The 21,829-nt window shown below is 59.4% G+C and overlaps 2 protein-coding genes across 3 annotated transcripts; both read left to right on the top strand.

Moving 5' to 3' along the window:
- The first annotated feature begins 856 nt into the window (after positions 1-856).
- TRPM2 (transient receptor potential cation channel subfamily M member 2) lies at positions 857-15,991 on the top strand. Of its 2 annotated transcripts, none has more exons than XM_041416288.1 (32): positions 857-1,051; positions 1,385-1,470; positions 1,924-2,092; positions 2,542-2,722; positions 3,131-3,297; positions 3,827-4,007; positions 4,624-4,685; positions 4,857-5,057; positions 5,393-5,495; positions 5,716-5,837; positions 6,764-7,114; positions 7,481-7,618; positions 8,156-8,285; positions 8,588-8,733; positions 8,866-8,978; positions 9,110-9,323; positions 9,907-10,025; positions 10,327-10,459; positions 10,596-10,767; positions 11,027-11,210; positions 11,390-11,568; positions 11,716-11,848; positions 11,967-12,054; positions 12,623-12,710; positions 13,058-13,209; positions 13,709-13,785; positions 13,875-13,976; positions 14,184-14,270; positions 14,423-14,528; positions 14,915-15,016; positions 15,513-15,629; positions 15,866-15,991. In XM_041416288.1, exons 1-32 carry the CDS (start codon positions 857-859, stop codon positions 15,989-15,991), a joined length of 4,524 nt encoding a protein of 1,507 aa, XP_041272222.1. The 2 variants fall into 2 exon arrangements, with proteins under 2 accessions (XP_041272222.1, XP_041272221.1); XM_041416287.1 differs by having other exon boundaries at positions 9,107-9,323.
- A 2,103-nt stretch (positions 15,992-18,094) lies between these two features.
- Positions 18,095-20,847, top strand: LRRC3 (leucine rich repeat containing 3). The gene is made up of 2 exons (XM_041416336.1): positions 18,095-18,176; positions 19,504-20,847. The coding sequence occupies exon 2, from the start codon at positions 19,517-19,519 to the stop codon at positions 20,387-20,389; it is 873 nt and encodes a 290-aa protein (XP_041272270.1). The 5' UTR covers positions 18,095-18,176; positions 19,504-19,516; the 3' UTR covers positions 20,390-20,847.
- The last annotated feature ends 982 nt before the right edge of the window (positions 20,848-21,829 follow it).

Genomic DNA, 21,829 nt, shown 5'->3' with positions numbered 1-21,829 from the left:
TCCCCACAAGGACTCCCCACCCTTGGGAGAAATGCAGGATTTGGCTTGAAGAAAGCAGACAAAATCCTCCTTAAACACAGACCCCACAGCTTGACCAGAGCATCACCTGAGTCTGGTACTTCCTCCATTACCTAATCCCAGCTCTCCTGGGAGGACATCACCCTTCTTGGGCTCCAGAGACCCCAGGAGCATTTCCACCTTTGCTCCAGCAGCTCTCCCATCTCAGCAAAGGGGGCTGTGAGTGTTCAGGGAGGCTCAGGAGTTTTGCAGCAAGCCCTCGTGCATCTTGGGGCTCTCAGGGCACCTTTGCAGGGGACACAGGACTCCAGCACCTGGTCTCTGCAGCCAGCACGTCCATATTCCCAGATTTTCCATGCAGGGCCATGCTCAGGCTGCTCACACAAGAGACCTAGTTTCTGCTCTCCCTGCTGCCAGAAATATCCCAGCTGCCTGCAGTGGAGAGCAGGTGAGGAGGGCTGGCAGGCTGGCAGTGGTGGGGCAAGCATGGTGCACGCTGAGGCTGGTCACCACACACGTGGTGACACCCTGTGTCAGGACTGTGGCAAGGGGATGGCAGATGGACCAATCTCCACCCTGGCAATGATGGATGGGGCACCTCAGTGCTCTTAGTTCATGGGCATCCTTTTTTTCTTTGAAGGCCAGGTTGGACAGGGCTTGGAGAAACCTGCTCGAGGGGAAGGTGTCCCTGCCCTTGGAAGGGGGATGAATTTTAAGGTCCCTCCCAATCCAAACTGTTCTGGGATTCTCTGATTCTCTTCCTCAGGATGGGGATGTTTGGGAGCTCCCAGCCTAGGAACAGGAGGAAGGAGGCTGAGAAGCACGAGACACAGGAGCCATGTCGGCGCGCGGCCGGTGCGCCAAGGTGCTCCCCTCCGAGCTGAACAAGGTGTGCCCCGAGAGGGGAGATGACCCTGCCACACACCCCAAGAAGATGAGCGACTTCGAGGTGGTGCCCAACCTGCAGCAGAGCAGCAGCAGTGTCTCAAGGAGCAGGAGGAAGGCGCATTTCCCCGCGGGCAACAATGAAAAGGCAAGTTCAGGAGGTGCTGGGAGAGGGGACAGTTGGGCACGCACGTGAAGGAGTGTTAAGGAGTGGCTCACTAACAGGAGCATTAATAACTGATCGGGTTAGTGTTAGGGACAGACAGAAAACCTCCAGACATCTGAGGCACATGTCCAGCGCTCATATCCCTTCTCCTTGGAGTGCATCTGGCTTTGTCCTTGCAGACAGCGATGGAGTTTCATCCTTCACACCCCAAGAAGCACCCAGATGTGCTCCCATCTCCTCGGTGTCTGGCCCCTGGAATAACTTCTGGGCCTTTCCAGAAAGCCTGACCCCTTGCTGCTTTTCTTGCTCCACCAGGAAAATCTCATCTCCTGGATTCCTGAAAACATCCGGAAGAAGGAATGCACCTATTTTGTGGAAAGCTCCCAGACATCAGATTCTGGGTAAGCGAAACACTCCCTCCTTCCCTCCCCTTCAGGAGAGCAGAAGTGAGGGTTGGTGATACAGCTACAGCACCAGAAAATCCCAACTTTCTGTCACAGGGATTCAAAACCCTCTTTTTAAATGGTTCTTCAGCATGTGGCGAGTCACCACATGGCTGAGATTCCATGTCCCAGGGAAAAACATTTCCAATGCTTTTGCAGGCAGCCATTTCCATCCTAAATATTCCTGTCCTAAATCTCTACCAGTGGGAATATTTGGATTTTTTTCCCCTTAATTTCCCCCCAGACATTGCCCTTGTTTCTGCACAAGTTCTGAGCTGGAGGAGCAGCTGGGTGGGAGATGTGGGGCCCGTGTTGTCCCTAAGGAGAACGGCACCTCCTGCCCAGGCTGGGGCTGGGCTTTGCCCGTGGGGTTTCAGCTGCTCTCCATGAAGCTGTTGGTGTGTTTTTCAGGAGGATCGTTTGTGAGTGTGGCTATCTCAGGGAACAGCACCTGGACGATGCTGCCAAACCTCCCATCTTCCTGGGGAAGGAATGGGACCCCAGCAGGCACATCCAGGAAATGCCGACGGATGCCTTCGGTGATATCCGCTTCACAGGGCTGGGGCAGAAGACAGGGAAGGTGATCTGCTTGTCCCATCCGTGGGTGTGTGGGGAGCCAGTGTTTGGGTCTCCCATGGCAGATGGCAGAGGAGCGTTTCCCTCCTGGATGAGAGGATGTTGGGAAAGGATGGAATTGCCCCAAAGGCAACAGTGACTCAGGCAGTGGAGGGGTTGAGACAGGACCTCTCCTCTCAGCCCTAAACCCCTTCTGAAACCACAAGACTCGTGATTCAAGGAGTGGCTGTTCCCTGTCCTTGCCCTTAGATTTGTCTGGGGAATGTTTGTTCCCAGGAAAGAGAAGGGGAATAGGGTCCTGGACAAAGACCTGGATCAGCAGCAGCAGGACTGTGCTGTGGAATGGTGTTGGGAAGCCTCTGGGGTGGGACAGGAGGAATTGTGCTGGAGGTGTCGGGTTACCCCGACCCAGCTGTTTATACCCAAATGTGTGCGTGGTCCCTTTTCCTGCAGTACGTGCGCGTCTCCTCGGACACCCCCCCACGGGTCATCTACCACCTCATGACACAGCACTGGGGCCTCGACCCACCCAACCTGCTCATCTCAGTCACCGGGGGAGCCAAAAACTTCGTCATGAAGCCAAGGCTCAAGAACATCTTCCGGCAAGGCCTAGTCAAGGTGGCCCAGACCACAGGTAAGAGACTACAGAATAATAAATTGCAGAATCATAGAATAGTTTGGGTTGAAAGGGACTTTTAAAGGTCATCTGGATGCAGAGGGCCTCCCTGTGGTTGTAGCTGGCCATGCCAGGTTCAGTAAGCTGGGCTGTTCTGGTGATGCTGAGCTCCTTTAGCAGACCTGTAGGTCCCTACCTGGACCACGATCACCAGGGATGGGCTGCTCCTGCTCAGTCACTGCACAGAGGCTCAAAAGGAGCTGGACTCAGAGAGGTGCTGAAGAAGGCGTTGCCTGTGCTCCCAGGGCAGGGAAGAGACACCTTCTGGGGGATGGAGCACCTCAGGGACCCACGGCCATATGGGGGAGGCTGGGAGATCACTGTGGGCAGAGCCTCGCCCTTGCCATGCCCCTCTGTGACCCCCAGGAGCCTGGATCATCACAGGGGGGTCCCACGCTGGTGTGATGAAACAGGTGGGAGAGGCAGTGCGAGACTTCATCCTGAGCTGCAGCCACAAGGAGGGCGAGATTGTCACCATTGGCATTGCCACCTGGGGGACCGTGTACAACCGGGAGAGCCTCGTCTGCCCCATGGTGAGCCAGGCAGCCCAGGAAAACCCAGCTGCACCAGAAGTGACGGGCATAGAACTTTAGAATGCTTTGGGTTGGAAGGAACCCTATGGCTCACCTTGTTCCACCCTCTGGCTTGAACTCTTCCAGGGATTGTCCCAGGCTGGCATTTGCCGAGAAGCCTCTCCACCCTACCCGGTGGTTCTGTGCTTCTCCTTGTTCCACCCTCTGCCATGGGCAGGGAGCACTTCATTAGACCAGGCTGCTCCAGGAGCCACCCAACTCTTCCAGGGATGGTCCCAGGCTGGCATTTGCTGAGAAGCCACTCCGCCCTACCCAGTGGTTCTGTGCTTCTCCTGGGTGGACTCTTGTGGGTGTGAGGGCCAGTGGAGCATGGGGCAGGGCTGATGTGAGCACTGTGGGGGCACAGGGACATTTTAGCCAGACTGTCCCCACAGGCTGACCCATTCCTGTCCCCACGTGCTGGTTACCTTGGCTATCAGCTGCTCCTCTGCCAGGCTTCTCCCAGAGTGTCTCCTCCTGCACCTTACAGGGGGGCTTTCCTGCTGAGTACGTGCTGGATGAGGAGAACCAAGGCAGCCTGTCCTGCCTGGACAGCAACCACTCCCACTTCATCCTGGTGGATGACGGGACCCACGGGAGGTACGGGGTGGAAATCCCCCTGAGGACCAGGCTGGAGAAGTTCATCTCAGAGCAGACCAAGGTGAAAGGAGGTAATGGTAGCACACAGCTTGGCCTGAGGCAGGAATGGGCTATCCCCCTGGAATGGTGTCCTTCCTGGGCTCCAGCAAGGGGCTGTGGCTTCCCCAGAGGATCCAGGAACAGGGGCTGAGAGCATTGCTATGATAAACGTGGAACCTGGTTCCTTCACAACACAGATCAAAGAACCTTTCTCTGCCAGACTTATGGGATCACTAAAGGAGTCCCCACACCTTGGGATGCTGAGCTGGTCAGAGATAGTCATTTCTCCCAGAGGGCCAGGTCCCAAGGGAGTTTCCAGGTGTCATCTTCTCACTGTGCAGGTGATCTCCTGCCATAACACATGCACACATGTGCTCACAGAACCCCAGAATCCCCTGAGCTGGAAGAGACCCATAAGGATCCTCAAGTCCAACTCCTGGCCTTGCACAGAGCACCCCCAAAAATCCCATCACATGTCTGACCTGCCATGCCAGACAACCACAGGGCATGGTTTTCCTCCCCTCCCCTGAAGCCTGAGACGTCAGGGACACTGCTCCCACCTTGCCTTTCACACTCCACCACCCAGAGGAGACCATACCAGGGGATCGGCCCCATGGGAAGGTGACTCTGGATTTTGCTTCTCTGCAGGTGTTGCCATCAAAATCCCCATCGTGTGTGTGGTGCTGGAAGGAGGCCCTGGGACTCTTGATGTAAGGAACTGCTTGTGGCAAGCTGAGGCAGGGGGCAAAGGAGGGACAGCTCCTTCCCAGGGCGCTGCTCCCTCTGGTGCCACACGGAAAGGAGCGCTGGGAGCAGCAGAGGGTCCCAGGCTCAGAGAGGGCCTGGCTGGGGTCCTGAGCAACCTCCCCGCTCTGTTGCAGACCATCTACAATGCCATCACCAACGGGACCCCCTGTGTGGTTGTGGAAGGGTCGGGGCGGGTGGCCGATGTCATCGCGCAGGTGGCCAGCCTGCCCGTGGCCAAGATCACCATCGCCCTGATCCAGAGGAAATTGAGTGTCCTCTTCCACGACACCTACGAGCTCTTCACTGAGGGCAAGCTGGTGGAGTGGACCAAGAAGGTGAATGCCTTGCAGGCTCCTCAGCTTTGGGAGAGCAAAGAGGTGCCAGGGGTCCTGGCTACGAGCAGCAAGGGTCCCAGTGGGAAGTTTAAGCCTCATCTGCCCCCAGCCACCCTCGTCATTGTCCTGCTGGGCACCCCAAGGGCTCAGGCTCTGCTCCTCCACTGCCTCCTCCCTTTGGGCAGAGAGGGAGTGTTTGTGGCCAGCCCATGGTGGAGGACACAGCACAGGGGCTCTGCAGGCAGCGAGGAATTGCCCAGCACCGTGCAGGGCCTGTGGGAAGCAGCAGGGAGGAGATGCTGCTGCCCACTGCTTGCCCTCGGCTCTCCTTGCAGATCCAAGACATAGTGCGGAGCCGGCAGCTCCTGACCATCTTCAGAGAGGGCAAATATGGCCAGCAGGACGTGGATGTGGCCATCCTCCAGGCCCTCTTCAAAGGTGAGGGGTGGGGGCCTCCCTGGGAGGATGGGGCAAGGGGAACAGGATGGGGGTCGAGGCACCTCCTACCGCTGCTTGACTTATGGGGTCACCAAAGGAGTCCCCAAACCTTGTTACTGGGGAGAGATGATTATCCAAAGGGCCACACATCCAAGGAGGCCCCCAGGTGGTATCTGCTCACTGGGTGGTCTCTGTTCTAACACGTGCACTTTGCATGCAGCATCCCGAAACCAGGACCACTTTGGTCGTGAGAACTGGGACCACCAGCTGAAGCTGGCCGTGGCCTGGAACAGGGTGGACATTGCCCGAAGTGAGATCTTCACAGATGACCACGACTGGAAGGTAGGGCCATACCTGTGCTGCTTGTCTGGTCAGGCTTACAGCTTGCCAGGCACTTCTCACCTTGGCTGTGCCCAGGAGAGTTTTAAAGGGATTTCCCCTGTGCATTAACTGGGGCTGTTCTTCAAAAATGCTCTCAAATGCCCAAAGCAGAGCTAAGCACGCACAAAGACAATTCCTATTTTGCTCAAAACCAGTGTTTTTAAAGACACACCTGGAACCTAAAATACCTCTTGACAGCTCTGCCCTGTGGTCACTGTTCAAACAATTGTCAATTTGTCTCTAAACTCATCTCACCCAGCCTGGTGTTTCTCTGCTCATATCTTATCACAGAGTGGGGCAGGGGCCAGCTCGGCCATCCCTGCCTGATCCTGCTGTTGAGAAGCCAAGGCTGAGCAGGGTTGTCTGTCCTTCTTGATGGGGCTGTGGAACTTGGAAGGGATTTTCCTATTGCAGTCAACCGTTTGGGTTCCCCCAGCTCACACACCTTTGATGAGACTGGGAAGGGCTGGTGGGAGCTAGGAACCCTAAAGTGAAACATTTGGGGATATATGCCCCATCCCTGGAAATGTTGAAAGTCAAGCTGGCAACCTGGACACCTGCAAGGTGTCCCTGTCCCTGGCAGGGGATTGGAAGGAGATGAGCTTCCAACCCAAACTGTCCTGTGATTTTGTGATATTCCTGAACTTGGGATAGGTGCTCTCTGCCCAACCCATCCCTTTGCCCAGCAGCCAAGGGGGCAGAGGGCTCCACTGCCACGGGAAAGTGCCCTCTTCTAACCTCCTGGGAGTGTCCCACAAGTTTCAGTGCATGCCACGTGCTCTTTCACATCCAAAGACTCCTCATGTGCTCAGGGACAAAATCTGCCACCAGTGAGGAGCACGGTAGGGTGCTGCTCTGAGCCCTCACCTCTGCCTCTGCCCTGCCAGCCCTCAGATCTCCACCCCGTGATGGCAGCTGCCCTGATTTCCAACAAGCCAGAGTTTGTGAAGCTGTTCCTGGAGCAGGGAGTGCGCCTCAAGGATTTTGTCACCTGGGACACCCTGGTTTACCTCTACGACAACCTGGCGCCGTCCTGCCTGTTCCACAGCAAGCTGCAGAAGGTGCTGCTGGAGGAGAGGGAGCACACAGCCGGCTCCAAAACGCCCAGGCTCCAGATGCACCACGTCTCGCAGGTGCTGCGGGAGCTGCTGGGCTGCTCCACGCAGCCGCTGTACCCCAAGCCCAAGCAGACGGAGCGGCCCCGGCTCTCCATCCCCGTCCCGCACATCAAGCTGAACGTACGCATCTCCGGGTCCCCGCGGGCAGCAGGGAGGGCACACTGCCTCAGGGAGCTCTCCTGGAGGCTGCAGCTGGGTCTGTGGCCTCTTGGCTGCTCAGAAATCATACTGAAAGTGCCTTTTAGTTGTCTGCCCTGCGTTCCAGGTGCAGCTCCCTACACCTGTAGCGCTGTGTGGATGTGTGGTGCTGGTGGGCAGGACCCGCTGGGGTGGGGGCACAGCCTGATCCCAGCCCTAGAAAAAGTGAAAATCCCAGGATGAGTCCAGTCTTGGCCACCCCTCTACCAGGGCAAAGTCCTTTCCGTGGGTGCTGGAGCAGCACCAGGTGTTTGAGTGGCTTTGTGCTGAGCGTTGCACACCTTGCAGGTGCAGGGCTCGAGCCTCCGGTCCCTCTACAAGCGCTCTCCTGGCCGAGTCACCTTCACCATGGACCCCGTCCGGGACCTGCTCATCTGGGCCGTGGTCCAGAACCGCAGGGAGCTGGCAGAAATCATCTGGGCCCAGGTATCACAGCCCAGAGAGGCTCATATGGAGCCAAACCTCACAGCCCCTGGAACCTGCTGGTATTTGGGATAGTGGGAGAGCTGTCCTGAGCCTGACCCCAGCCAAACAGGAGCCAGATAGCCAGCCTGAGGGCACTTAGTGTCCATCCCCAGCCATGCCATGAGGCCAGATCCCTCCCTTCCTGGCCAAAAAAGGCAGAGGGGATGTGCTGGGCCAGAAGTGGGCTAGTCAGGCTGAGAGAGCCCACAGGAGCACGGCAGCTGGGGTGGAGAAGGCTTCCACTCGTAAACAGCATTCCAGAACAAGAGGCAGTGTAGCTGCTGGCACAGTGAACATGCCAAGGAGTCACTCTGTCTCATCAGCCAAGGGCAGGGTTGTTCCCATGGCAGTGGGTTATCCACAGGCATGGCAAGCTGTCCATCCTGAGCACCGATCTGTTTGGGCCACCCTCCTTCCTTCCTGTGGGAGCTGCGGAGGGCTTGTTCTGGGACTTGACAGACAGAGTGTCCATGCTTTCCTTATTCTCTTCTGTGCCAGAGCCAGGACTGCATGGCAGCTGCACTGGCCTGCAGCAAAATCCTGAAGGAGCTGGCCAAGGAGGAGGAGGACACGGACACCACCGATGACATGCTGGCCCTGGCCGAGGAGTACGAGCACAAGGCAATCGGTGAGCAGGAGGGCTCCTGGCCCCCAGAGCTGCTCCTGCCCCCCAGAGCTGCTCCTGGCCCCCAGAGCTGCTCCTGCACCCTGCAGGGCTGGTGAGCTTTACCCAGGAGATGTCTGGGGGGTGAGAAATGAGGGTCCCATCCTCACAGTTGGGGATTACGCTCCAAAGGCCATGCCCACACACTGGTGGGAGTACAGGGAGTACCAGAGTGTGGTGCAATGTCCTGATCCTGCTCAGAAGGGTGACTCTGTGGGTGCCTGGCCCAGAGCCCAGCCTTGTCTTTCTGGTACTGGCCCTTCCAGGTGTGTTCACAGACTGCTACCGCAAGGATGAAGAGAGAGCCCAGAAGCTTCTCACCCGTGTCTCTGAAGCCTGGGGGAAGACAACCTGTCTGCAGCTGGCGTTGGAGGCCAAGAACATGAATTTTGTGTCCCATGGGGGTGTCCAGGTGGGCTCCCAGCAGTGGTCCTTGGAGGGAATGTACCCAAGTGTCCCCAAGATCCAGAGTTCCTCATGGGTGGCTGTGGGACTCCGCCCTTCGGCCTCTGTAGCCAGCACTCCTCTTTCTCCCTCTTCACAGGCTTTTCTAACCAAGGTCTGGTGGGGGAAGCTGTCTGTGGACAACGGCCTTTGGCGGGTGGTTACCTGCATGCTGTTCTTCCCCCTGCTCTACACCAACCTCATCGCCTTCAGGTACTTCTGGCAGCTGGGACACCTTTGCACTGGGGCAGGGCTTTCCTCCTGCCTCCCCCTGAGGCTGGCTGGGGCGGCTGCCGTGGCACCTCCTGGGCAGCCGAGCCCACGTCCATCCCTGCTCCCAGCAGGGAGAAGAGGCTGCAGCCCGTGGGCTGCCTGGCGCGCCTCCGAGCCTTCTTCACGGCACCCATCGTCATCTTCCTCATGAACACCCTCTCTTACTTCACCTTCCTCCTGCTCTTCGCCTACGTGCTGATGGTTGACTTCCAGCCGCGGCCGTCCTGGCGGGAATACCTCATCTACTTCTGGCTCTTCTCCCTGGTGTGCGAGGAGACCCGCCAGGTATGGGCAGGCAGAGCGGAGCTGGGAGGTGGCACAGGAGGGGAGACACCCCTCTGGGTGCTCCTGGGAGGTGTCACACAGCTCATGTTCCCATGCTGCTTCTCGTGTCACCCCCTATTCTGAGAGGTCCCAGCACGTGGAACCACCAGATCCCCTGTCTCTGAGGGCAGGGATTCTCCTTGGCTGCATCTGGCTTGGCCCTGTACATTTGCAGAAGAAAATGCTGTAGGGCTGGTGGGCATTTCCCAGGAGGTGGTTGTATTGGGAGTGTCAGGAGATGGAGGGACCTCTTCCTTTGGGTGAATTCTCAGCAGGATTTCCAGGTTTTGCTTGACATTTGAGACTTTCCAGCTTTTGCTTCAACATCTCAGTGCCTTTCTCCTCCAGCCTGAAGAGCCCCAATGTCCCTGGCGTCCCCATGCTCCTTCCCAGATGTCCCTATACTCCTCCCATGCCCCTAGAGAAAACCACATAGGCCCAGAGTCAGCGAGAGTGTCCAGTGATGCCAGATGATCTCTGTGGTCTCCCCCCTCTATGAGGCACATGAGTATCTTACACCCAGCCCCTTTTCTCTTCCCAACAGCTGTTGTATGATCCAGATGGACTCGGGGTTGTGAAAATGGCTTCCCTGTACATCAAGGACTTCTGGAATAAGCTGGATATCTGCGCCATCCTAGTCTTCATCGCAGGGCTGACTTGCAGGTGAGCTGCAGAGCTCAACAGTATTTTCACAGAATCATGGAATCTCAGACTGGTTTGGGTTGGAAGGGACCTTAAAGCCCATCCAGTTCCACCCTGCCTTGGGCAGGGAGAGTTTCCACTGTTCCAGGTTGCTCCAAGCCCCGTCCAACCTGGCCTTGGACACTTCCAGGGATCCAGGGGCAGCTACAGCTTCCCTGGGCACCCTGTGCCAGGGCCTCACCTCTCTCCCAGTAATTCCAACCTAAATGATTCTCTATGGTTTTATCGTGGTACTGAGGTATTTCCTCTCTTCCGTGTCCAGGCTGATCCCATCAACTTTATATCCTGGGCGCATCATACTGTCCCTGGCTTTTATCATTTTCTGCCTGCGCCTGATGCACATTTTCACAGTCAGTAAAACACTGGGGCCCAAGATCATCATTGTGAAGCGCATGGTGAGAGCTCCCCTCTGTCCTGCTGGGGTGAGGCTGGACCACCCTGCTGCAGCAGCTGGATATGCCACCCAAGTTATCCCATCCTGGAGAGGGGCTTGCTCCAGGACACAGCTATCCTTCCCCTCTCTCTTTGCAGATGAAGGATGTCTTCTTCTTTCTCTTCCTGCTGGCAGTGTGGGTGGTGTCCTTTGGGGTGGCCAAGCAGGCTATCCTGATCCACAATGAGGAACGCGTGGAGTGGCTTTTCCGTGGTGTGGTCTACCATTCCTACCTGACCATCTTTGGGCAGATTCCCTCCTACATCGACGGTACGGGACACTGGCTGTGACAGCCATGGCACGAGCAGGGTGGCTATGGCCAAGCTGATGTACCAAACTCATGCCGTGCTGGCCCACGGAAGTCCCACGGAGCTGGCAGTGAGCAGAGCACCTGGGATGGCGCAGATGGAGGTCAAGCCCCTGCCTGGTGCTAAGCTCCCTGGATGCTGGCTGCTGTCTGAGAGCAGAACGTGCTCCCCAAGACACCCGAGGTCTGGCCACCACGGAGTCACTCTGTGCTCTCCCACAGGGGTCAACTTCAACATCGACCAGTGCAGCCCCAACGGGACTGACCCCTACAAGCCCAAGTGCCCGGAGACAAATGCGGACAGCAAGACACCCATCTTCCCAGAGTGGCTGACGGTCATCTTGCTGTGCCTGTACCTGCTCTTCACCAACATCCTCCTCCTCAACCTCCTCATTGCCATGTTCAAGTGAGTCTGGGGGGCTCTAGATGTGGTGGAATAGTGGGATCCCACTCGGGGATTGTAGATGTGCTAGAAGTAGCTGCAGCTCAGGGCTGATGAGGGAGCTGGGTAGAGCTGGGACACCATTCAGACACGAAGTGCCCTCTCATCCCCCTGGCACGGCTGACACCTGGGCTCTGCCCCAGCTACACCTTCCAGCAGGTCCAGGAGCACACGGACCAGATTTGGAAGTTCCAGCGGCATGACCTGATCCAGGAGTACCACGGCCGCCCGCCCGCGCCCCCGCCCCTCATCCTGCTGAACCACCTGCAGCTCCTGCTCCGGCGGGGCTTGCTCCGCCGGCCGGCCACGCGCCACCAGCTCAGTGAGGACCAGCGTCCCCCCCTGCCCTTTGCCCCTCCTCAGGGCATGGTACCACGTGCTGAGGCACAAGGCTGGGCACAGGGGATGTGCTCCTGGGGTTTGGGGCGGGCAGGGATGTGACAGCGCCGCCGTGCTCTTCCTTTGGCAGAGGAGAAGCTGGAGAAGAACGAAGAAGCCGCCCTTCTTTCGTGGGAGATGTACCTGAAGGAGAGCTACCTGCAGCACCAGCAGTGCCAGGAGAAGCAGAACACGGAGCAGATGATCCGGGACATTGCACAGAGGTACGGCTGCTCCCTGGAAAGGAAGTTCCTTCTGTCCTTCGGTGTCCTGGGCATGGAAGAGTTGGGATCAGTGCAGGGGTGGCTGCTGAGGGCGTTCCAACCTGCACTGTATCTCCAGGGTTGATGCGCTGGCAGAGCTGCTGGACTTGGACCGGGTGAAGAGGACGGGGGTAGTGGAGCAAAGACTGGGCTCTCTGGAGGACCAGGTGAGGCAAAACAAGGACAAGTACCCAAGAAAGGTGAAATTTTTCCAGGGTCTGAGTCAATTGAACCAGAACATAGAATCCCTCTGAATCAATACCCTTTGAGGCAGTTTGAGTTTCCTTGCCATTAACATCTGAGGGTTAAAGGTTTATAGGAAAAGTTCTGTTTGACTCCAAAGTAAACAGGATGCAGGTGGGAAGCGGTAGGGTGGGCCACTGCCTCCACTGGTCACCCAAACAGTTAGAGCTGACCCAGCTCTTCTCCTTGGCCTGAGAGGGCCCTCCAGACCTCCTGGAGACAGAGACTGTCTGTCCCCTCCCTCTGGAGCACTGGGGTGTCCAGGGAGCCCAGCCTTGGCATATCCTGTTCCCATCTCCCTTTCCACCTGCTTTGTAAAAATATTCCCCTGGAGAAAGGTTTCCAAGGCAGACACCAGGACACTGCCAGGATCCCTGCTGCCCACAAGGCGCGGCGGTCGGTGCCAAGGGCAGCGGTGCCTCCTGCCAGGGCTGGATCCCGCGGCCCTCGGGGAGCAGCGGGGCCGGGGTGACCCTGTGCTGTGCCCTGCAGGTGCACCAGAGCGCCCAGGCCCTGAGGTGGATGATGCAGGCGCTGCGGGGCAATGGCTTCAGCTCCGGCGAGGATGTGCCGCCCGTGGGTAAGCAGAGCTGGCTCCTCCCCAGCAGCAGCAGCGGGGCAGCCCAGGAGCTGGACCGGGGCTGAGCCGCCCCTCACACCCCTCTGTCAAGCAGCAAGGCAGAGGTTCCTTTGGTCCTGGGAGGTTTGGTGTCTCCATGATGTCATCCAGCCCCTCCTGAGTCCATTCCCACCCGCCCCGGGGTTTAATCCAGGACCTGCCAGAAGGGAAGCCGGGGTCCACGGCCCCAGGGGACATCAACATCCCCATGGAGAGACCCAGCCAGCCCCCTCAGCAGGGCCCCAGTGCACAGTGCTGGACTTGGTGCCCTGCTTTGTGGGACCCTGCTGTCTGTGTTTGCCTCACAGGCTCCTCCAAAGCCTTGGACACCAAGGAGATTGACCTGGAGGGGAGAGCCGAGGAGAGCCGGCCCCCGTACCACGTGCTTGCCCGACACCTCCTGTACCCGGGGTCTCACACTCTGCGCTTCCCTGTGCCCGATGAGAAGGTGCCCTGGGAGGTAGGAGCTGCGACACCGGGCGGTGGGGCTGGCAGGAGAAGGTTTGAGGCACATCCTGGCAGTGGTGGGAAGAGGAGCCCATCACCCCATTTGAGAGCTGTTGTTCTTCCCAGCCCTGGGACCCTTGGCTTCCCAGAGTCACTGCTTGAGTGACCCCAAAGAACAGGGCTAGGATCCATTCCTGCTAGGACCTGCGGGGCTAGGAATGCCTGGGGATGCTTGGTTGGACACAGGGTGTACAACCACCCACCTCTGCATTTCCTGAAGCACGGCTGGCTCAGGGGCAGGGACAGGATCCAGCACTGGCCTCCATGGGGGTGTGAGCCCTCCAGCCAAGACTGAGCTCAGCCCCCAGCAGAGCCTGGAGTATCATCTGCACAGTGATGCCATGAGCTGGGCAGAGGAGAGACTGGGCCATAAGGTGTCTCTGGGGTCCCAGCCCCTGCCTGCTGTGAGAGCAGGGACACAAGCAGGGCTGACACAGCCATGTGCTGTGCAGGTGGATTTCCCACTCTACGATCCCCCTGCCTACTCGGCTGACCACAAGGACATGGCTGTGCAGGACCCCTTCAGCCTGTGAGTGTCCCCCCACGGCTCCCAGCCCTCTCCCCCTTCCCTGGGTGGCACAGCCAGCCCTCCCTGCCGGGCTGCCTCCCACCCTGCAGCTCCTTGGAGTCTCTCCTGAAGATCAACTACAACACCATGGACGGGCTGATTGACCGGCAGAGCTTCCACGGGCTCTACACCGTGCAGGACGGGCTGCCACTGTGAGTGCCACTGCCCAGCAGCTGCCTGGCAGGAAAAGCACGGGGACACGGAGAGGCCAGGGCTGCCTGGGTACATCCATCCCATTATAACTGCATGCACTGTCCCTAGGGCTGGCCCCCCAAGAAAAACCCCAAAAGATGTGGGATGCAGTGGTAGGGAAGGGTTCTGGGGGTGCACAGAGGGAGTCCTCACTCTCACCCTGGCAGGAACCCCATGGGCAGGACGGGGCTGCGAGGCCGGGGGAGGCTGCACTGCTTCGGGCCCAACCACGCCCTGCACCCCGTGGTGACCCGGTGAGTGTTCCTGCTCCAGCACGGGCTGAGGGCTGCAAAAGGGGCCATGGGGTCACCTCAGAGAGCTGCCAAACCCCACACTGCCAACGTGACCGCTGCTGGGCAGGGGGGAGCCACGGCCAGCTGCAGCATGACAGGGGCCTCTCCCACAGCTGGAGGAGGAACTTGGATGGGTCCATTATAAGGAAGAGCCTGAAGAAGATGCTGGAAGTTCTGGTGGCCCAATACCCCCTGTCAGATGTCTGGGCTCTGCCTGGGGTAAGGGCTGGCAGGAACCAGAGCTGGGGAAGGGGAAGGGAAGGGAAGGGATCCCACAGAAAAGGGGGAATCCCAGGTGTGTGCTGCAGCCTGGCTGAGGAGGTGCCTCTGCCCCTCCTGCAGAGCAGCTGCATGCCAGGCTGCTGGGGAGCCGTGGTCTCCTTACATTCACCCACTCACCCTGACCCGCTGTCTCCAGCCTCTCTCTCTCTGCTTGGGCAGAGCTGAGGACTTGGGGCAGGAGAGGGAGGATGGGAGGCACCAGCAGACCTTGTGGTATCTCCTGCAGTGGTGGCAGGCAACTGCCCGATGGCCAAGCTGGTGGCAGGGAGGGAGGCTGGAGTGTGCTGTGGCAGGCCCCAGAGCTGACATCTGCCTTGGCACAGGGCTCACTGGAGCCAGGAGAGACGCTGCCCCTGAAGCTCAAGTGGATCCTGCGCCGGGAGTTCTGGCCCCAGTTCCAGAACCTGCTGAAGCAAGGCACTGAGGTGGGGGCACACGGCTGTCCCTGGGGTGTCAGTCACAGGAGGGCTCAGGGGCATGTGGGCATCACCCTGGATGACACACAGGTGTCATCAGGCTACAGGCACGTGGGGACATCACCGCAGCGTGGGGACATGTGGGCATCATGGTGTCACAGGGCCACGTGGGTGGCCCAGGGCACAGAGGCAGGGTGCATCACCTCTTGGCCACTGCTCCCACCGGAGAGCAAGGGGCAGGGGAGGTGAGGATGTGCCATAATCCATGTCTGGGAGGTGAGGATGTGCCATAATCCATGTCAGGGAGCAGCCCAGAGACCCGAGGGAGGGCTGCCCACAGCAGAGTCTGTGCCTGCAGCAGCGGCTCCCCATGGCTCCAGCTGCAGCAGGGGCAGGCTCTGGCCTCCAGTGGGGCAGAAGAGCTGCAGGGCAATGCCCCACCCACCCCCAGGGTGCCCTCAGAGAGGTGATGAGGGCTCTGCTCACGTGACATCTGCATGCACAGGTGCACAAGGGGTACCTGGACGACCCCCGCAACACGGACAACGCCTGGGTGGAGACGGTGGCCATCAGCGTGCACTTCGACACCCAGAACGACGTGGAGATGAAGCGGCTGAATTCGGTGAGGGGCTGTCACCCCCGGGGCTCCCTGGCCCAGCTCACAGCTCCCTGGGCACTGCAGCCACATCTCCAGAGCCACATCTCCACAGGACTCTGGCTGCAGGCAGCGGGGGAAGAACAGGGGGTGAACACGGGGCGGCACCTCAATGCGTGCCCCAAAAGGAAAGGCAGGAGGTTGGGGATGGAGGTGCTGTTGAGCGGGCTGGCAGCACACGTGTGACATCTGTCCCCTTGCAGTTCCTCCAGGGCTGCGACCCGGAGCTGTGCATCCGCTGGCAGGTGCTGGACAAGAGGATCCCCCTGCACGCCAACCACAAGGAGCTCCTGCGCAAGGTCTCAACCCTCCTCGGTGCCTACTACTGAGGGACGCCTCGTGCTCAGCTCCTGCTGCCCCACACCAGGTTCTGGCTGGGACCTGCAGCTCCATCCCAGCTGCCCTGGAGAACATGGGAGCTGCTGGGGTTGAGGCACTCCAGGTGCCTCTGTGAATGTATGTTGCAGGTCTCTGGGAGGAAAAGAGTCCCCTCCCTGAGGGCACGGGCTGCCTGGGCAGTGCATCCCAGTCACCTGAGCCACCAAGTTCAGCCCCAGCTTGTGTCTTGGTGCTTCCACATCAGCCCACAGCACTAGCCCAGAAGGATCCCCCTGCACGCCAACCACAAGGAGCTCCTGCGCAAGGTCTCAACCCTCCTCGGTGCCTACTACTGAGGGACGCCTCGTGCTCAGCTCCTGCTGCCCCACACCAGGTTCTGGCTGGGACCTGCAGCTCCATCCCAGCTGCCCTGGAGAACATGGGAGCTGCTGGGGTTGAGGCACTCCAGGTGCCTCTGTGAATGTATGTTGCAGGTCTCTGGGATGAAAAGAGTCCCTCCCTGAGGGCATGGGCTGCCTGGGCAGTGCATCCCAGTCGCCTGAGCCACCAAGTTCAGCCCCAGCTTGTGTCTTGGTGCTTCCACATCAGCCCACAGCACTAGCCCAGAGTTTGGGCCACACAGAGCCACAGGGCTTTTCCTGTGAGATGGTCCTTCTGTCCACTCCAACCTGCTCTTGGCTTCGGGGTGGGCACTGGGGGCTCACCAGTCCCAGCCATCCCTCCACCAGAATATCCATCACTGCTCCCTGCTCCTGCTCTGAGCCCTGGCAGCCCCACTGCCACAGCTCCCACAGGATTGCTCTGGAGAAGGCCTGGAGTCACTCCTGTGGTAGCTGTACCCATACCTCTTGTTGCCTCAGACCCAACAACATGGTCCTGAGCTGTGATCCAGCACTTCTGAAGGTGTGAGCAGCTCTTGGCTTATATACCTATGGTTTCACAGCCCTGCACAGGCGCACCTGCCATGCCCCAAAGTGTACGTGATCCTGCTTGTGTATGCTGAGCGCTGGCTTGTAGTTAAACTTCCCTCCCCTCTCTGAGCCAAGGCCCCAGCTAAACGTCACCTGCCTGTCCCCACCCCTTGTGCACAGGGATGGGAAGTGGCAGCTTGCTGGGACACAGGTGATCCGTGCTCTGGTGTTCCTTGGGCAGGTAGGGACAGGAGAGGGGACATCTGTGTGCCAGTCCCAGACATCCCTGCATTTAAGAGGTCTTTCACTCACGTTTTCTGCTGCTTGCCATGGGAAGAACAAGGCACAGTGGACACATTTTTTGATCATCCAGAAGAGCCCCACGGTGGCATGTTGTGCTTGGGACTGCTCAGGAAGGGATTCTGGTTCCCCACCTCCTCCCAGTGGATCAACAACTGGCCAGCCAAGGCTGCTCATCCCACGCTGGTGGCCACCATGGCACAACTGCAGTTTCACCGGTGATGCACAGGGGTTTGGCAAGGGGAGGGGGCTCAGTCTGGCAGTGTATTCAACCCAGCTCAATAAACCATTATTAAACACGGCAGGCTGCTGGTGTCTCACAGCCGTTTAACCAGGGGCCATTCCTGGGGGCCATGCTTGGAGCACACCTCCAGGACAAGCCCAATTCCCACCCCAATCTTGCTGTACAAACTCACTTTGCCCGCAGACTCACCCCAGTGATGGCTGGCTCACAGAAGGGTTTGGTTTGGACGGGACTTCAGTGATGGTTTCCTTCCAAGCCCCCTGCCATGGGCAGGAGCGCCTTGCAGGCTGCTCGAGAGCGTTTAGAGCTGATGTGGGAGCTGTGCTCCGAAGTGCTGGCACGGCACCTCCTCCCACTGCCCCTGGACTGATGTCTGCTCCTGCTCCCGTCCCCTCCAGGCCGGGGCACGGCCGGGGAGGGACGATCGTGCCTCACAGCAGCTGATGAAGCTTCTAGACTCAGCCTCCCAAAACTGCGGAAATCTCATTAGCAGCACTCAATTCTGCGCTCCGGGCCCCGCAGCCCCTGGGGTTCTGCCCGCTGTCCCGCCGCGCTGCTGCCCCCGCCCCGCTCCCGCTCCCGCACCGCCCCCGGCCCCGCACCGCCCCCGCACCGCCCGGCCCGGGCCCGGCGGCGCCCGCAGCAACAGGTGGGGCCGGGCGGGATCCGCCACCGAGCCGGCACCGGCACCGCGCCCACAGCCCGAGCGAAGCAGCGCCGGTAAGTGACGGCCGGGCTCCGGGGGCGGGGGCGCTGCGCGGAGCAGCGCCGGGGCCGGGCAGGGCAGCCGGGGGGCCGGAGCATCTGCCCCGCACACCCCGGGCACCGGGAGGCTGCGGCTCCTGAGAGCCCACCGAGCCCTTCCACGCGGTGGGAACCGGCATCGCAAAACGCATCCTTGTTCCCCCGGAGAGACGTCCTCGTTCCCCCCCGTCAGAGCCCGGGGCATTTTGCAGAGCCAGAGGGATTCCCGGGAAGCCCAACTTCAAACCCCCGGGCAGAATCCACTGCTGTGGGCAGGGCTGCGGGCAAAGCTGCAGACAGCGTCCTTCAGGTGAGCACACCTCGGGTATGAGCGTCCCGCAGGTGTGAGCGTCCCTCTGTGGTACCCTGAGCACGGGCACACCTGAGGGATGCTGCTGCTACCAGGGGAATGCCATTAGCAGAAGGATTCTGCTACCAGAGGGACAGCAACTTGGTGCCCATAATGACATCACATGGGACATTTAATTCCCATGAGAAATGTTCCCTTGGCCTCCCAGTCCTCCCCTCCATGAGGATCTCTTCTCCCAGGATGGCCAAGGCAGCAGCAGGGACATGAGCAGCACCAAAGGCAGAGGAAAAGGTGTCCCACCTGCTTCACCTCCTGCCCTGCCCCTGGCAGCACTGGGGTGTCCTTTGGGGTTCCCACACCACCCCCTTTACTGTGCTAGGCAGTGGCTCCTCCCTTTCCCTCCCACCCCCAGAGTCAGGCTGTCAAACCACACTCTTTGTTTACTTTAAAAAAACAAACTCACCTCCAAACACTTCTTTGGTGAAACTCGTGGAAACCTGGCTTGTACCAGCTCACAGACCAGAAGGGAAGGGAAGGGAAAGCAAAAGAGCTCCACATCTTGTTATTTAAAACCCTGGTGGTGATTAAATCAGTCTGATGATCCTTAGAGTCTGACTCATCACTTTTTTTAAACACTCAGGGCTGGTGAGATAGGGATTTACTGCTGCTGCTCTCCAGCAGCAAACTACTTGATCCCCCCTGGAAACTGGCAGCAGGACGGGGCAGAGGCTCCCAGGCTCATCTCCACACCCCATCTTGTAGCTCCCTTTATCCACCTGTGTGGTCTCTCCAGAGACAGGGCTAGGGAAGCTGGGGTTTCTATTTTTAATGAAACCAAATTAAGCTGTCCTGGGAAAGACAGCCAGTGTCACTCCACCCTCGTTCTGCAGTCTCATGAGCCCAGCCTCTCACCCCTTTGCCAGGGCACATCACACATGAGCCATGCCCGGTGTTCCAGGAAATAATGCCGTGTCACATCCCCTCCACCCACAGCTTCCCTTCAGCCATGGGAGAGGCCTTGCAGGAGCGCCCGGGGGCCGTCCTGCTGCCCAGGAGCTGCTGCCGCCCCCGGGGAGCTGCCAGCAGCCATGCTGAGCTGGCTGCCTGCAAGATGACCCTCACCAGCAGCACCAGCACGCCGGCCCCCAGCGTGGCCCAGGCTTTCTTCTGCCTCCTGCTCTGCATCCCCTGGGGCAGCTCCTGCCCCCCCAGCTGCCAGTGCACAGAGCGGGCAGGGGCCAAGGCCGTCCTCTGCAGCTCCCAGCACCTGGAGGAGATCCCCAAGGACATCCCCAGAGACGTGGTATTCCTCAAGCTGGATGCCAACAGCATAACCAGGATCCCCAGCAATGCCTTCAGGCACCTCTCCCACCTGGAGGAGATCGACCTCTCCAGGAACGCCATCGAGAAGATCGACAGGGCAGCTTTCAGAGGGGTGGCAGCGGGGCTGAGGAGCCTCGACCTGTCCGGCAACCGCATCCGCAGCATTCCCAAGGAGGCCCTGCTGGCTCTCAAGGCCAAGCTCCGGCTGGCCAACAACCCCTGGCACTGCGAGTGCGCCCTGCAGGAGCTGCTGTGGGAGGCGCGGCTGGACCCGGACTCCGTGCGGGACATCACCTGCCACACGGCCCCGCGGGAGGAGTACGTGGGCAAGCCGCTGCTCCAGGTCCTGGACGCCGGTGCCAACTTCTGCAGCGTGCGCCAGAGGACCACGGACGTGGCCGTGTTCGTCACCATGTTCGGCTGGTTCGCCATGGTCATCGGCTACGTCGTGTGCTACGTGCGCCACAACCGGGAGGGCTCCTGCGGGCACCGGGACCAGCTGGGGACGCGGCCGGGCGCCCAGGCCCGTGCAGAGACCGCCAGCACCGCCCTGTAGAGCGGGGCTGGGTGCCGGCTTCAGGCTTCTTCACAGGGAGCCCGTGGGCACCTGGTGGGCATCAAAGCTTCTCGGCGGGATTCTGCAGTGCTTTCTTCGGCTGAGTGCCACCAACCCCTTCCCCAGTGACACTGGACTGAGCGTGAGCAAACGATGCCGGGGAGGGATCCAGGGACACCCCGTGTGGGCCTGTTCACAGTGACCAGGTTCTGGGGACAAACAGCCCCAGCTGGAGCTGGGCTTGCAGGGAATGCAGCCGCAGTCACACGCTTGTGGTTGGGAGACAACAAGGCAGGGAGAGATGGGCTGTGGGGCCAGGCGGTCCCTGGGGTGCAGAGGTCACTGCAGAGGGGTCACCCCATCCTGGCTCCATTGAGGCATCAGCCTTGCCAAGGGCCGGACAACCTCCCCAAGGCCCTCACTACCAGGGGAGCTCCAAAACCTCTGATTTCCTCAATAAAGCCCTGCACTTAGGAAAAGCCCTCAGGGTTTGTGGTGTGCTGGGAGATGAGTGGCCAGGGAGATGAGTGGCCAGGGAGGGTGGTGGTGCTCGTGGTGCTTGGGGGGCTTATCCTAATTCAATCTCTCCCAAAGCAGACCAGCCTGAATTCAATGTACCAGCACAACTCCCATTAGGTGCCATCCCCTCCCACCCTCAGCTGAATCTCAAGCAGGGACCACTGGCCAAATACATCTGGTCTTGCCTTATCTTGCCCTTCCTGGGGGCTGAATTACGGTTGTTGCTCACAGCTCATTGATGGAAGCAAATCAAATTCTCCCTTTTCTCACAAGGGAGAAATGGCCCTTCCTGGCAGAGCCAGCTGCACTGAAGAGGGAGAGGAGGAAGGGATGCAGAGGCTCACCCTGCAGGTCTGGACCCTGGAAAGGCTCAGGCTGTGACCCCCAGCCCTTCTTGATGGGGCTGGCACCTCATGAGTCCTCCCCAGTGCCAGGATGGATGGCTCAGCCCAGCAGGAATCCTGGCTCTGGGGAAGGCTGAGAGGTGCTCTGGGACACTCAGGTGAGGCAGGGGGTCCTGGGTGGGGAGAACAGAGGGGCACCCTCACCCCAGCACACTCCTGTGCTCAGGGGCACCTCGTCCTCACTGGGCTACCCACAGCCACAGACATTCAGGGGTGACTTGTTGGGTGAAGGGATGCCTCTGCCATGGGCAGAGTAGCTGGGTTACCCGTGGGGGAGAAAGGCTGGGTGCACACAGTTTATTAGAGTTCTGGTTAAGCAAAAGAGTCCCCCAGCAAAGGCGAGGAAAAGAAAAGAGGCCACAGTTTCACCTGAAGCAGGTTTGGGTTTTTCCCACTCCCGTGGTAGCTGGATGGGTCCAAATGCAAAGCAGGTTTTCTCAGGGGTCTCTAACCCCATGCAAAGGTGCACGGACCAGCAAGGACCAGCACTGGCCCTCGAGCACACCAACAGGTCTCT

The sequence above is a fragment of the Onychostruthus taczanowskii genome, unplaced genomic scaffold (assembly GCF_017590055.1).
Source record: "Onychostruthus taczanowskii isolate IOZ18803 unplaced genomic scaffold, ASM1759005v1 scaffold51, whole genome shotgun sequence".
NCBI classification, from domain to species: Eukaryota; Metazoa; Chordata; class Aves; order Passeriformes; family Passeridae; genus Onychostruthus; species Onychostruthus taczanowskii.
Note: the sequence above shows the minus strand (reverse complement) of the source record. Positions and strands in the feature narration are given on the sequence as shown.

What these genes read in the sequence shown, in the direction of transcription:
- TRPM2 (XM_041416287.1), top strand. Translation starts at nt 857, where the DNA reads ATGTCGGCGCGCGGCCGGTGCGCCAAGGTGCTCCCCTCCGAGCTGAAC. An exon ending in TGTGCGAGGAGACCCGCCAG is followed by an intron (nt 9,324 to 9,906) that starts GTATGGGCAGGC and finishes TCTTCCCAACAG; the next exon opens with CTGTTGTATGATCCAGATGG. An exon ending in ATGTCTGGGCTCTGCCTGGG is followed by an intron (nt 14,529 to 14,914) that starts GTAAGGGCTGGC and finishes GCCTTGGCACAG; the next exon opens with GGCTCACTGGAGCCAGGAGA.
- LRRC3 (XM_041416336.1), top strand. Translation starts at nt 19,517, where the DNA reads ATGGGAGAGGCCTTGCAGGAGCGCCCGGGGGCCGTCCTGCTGCCCAGG.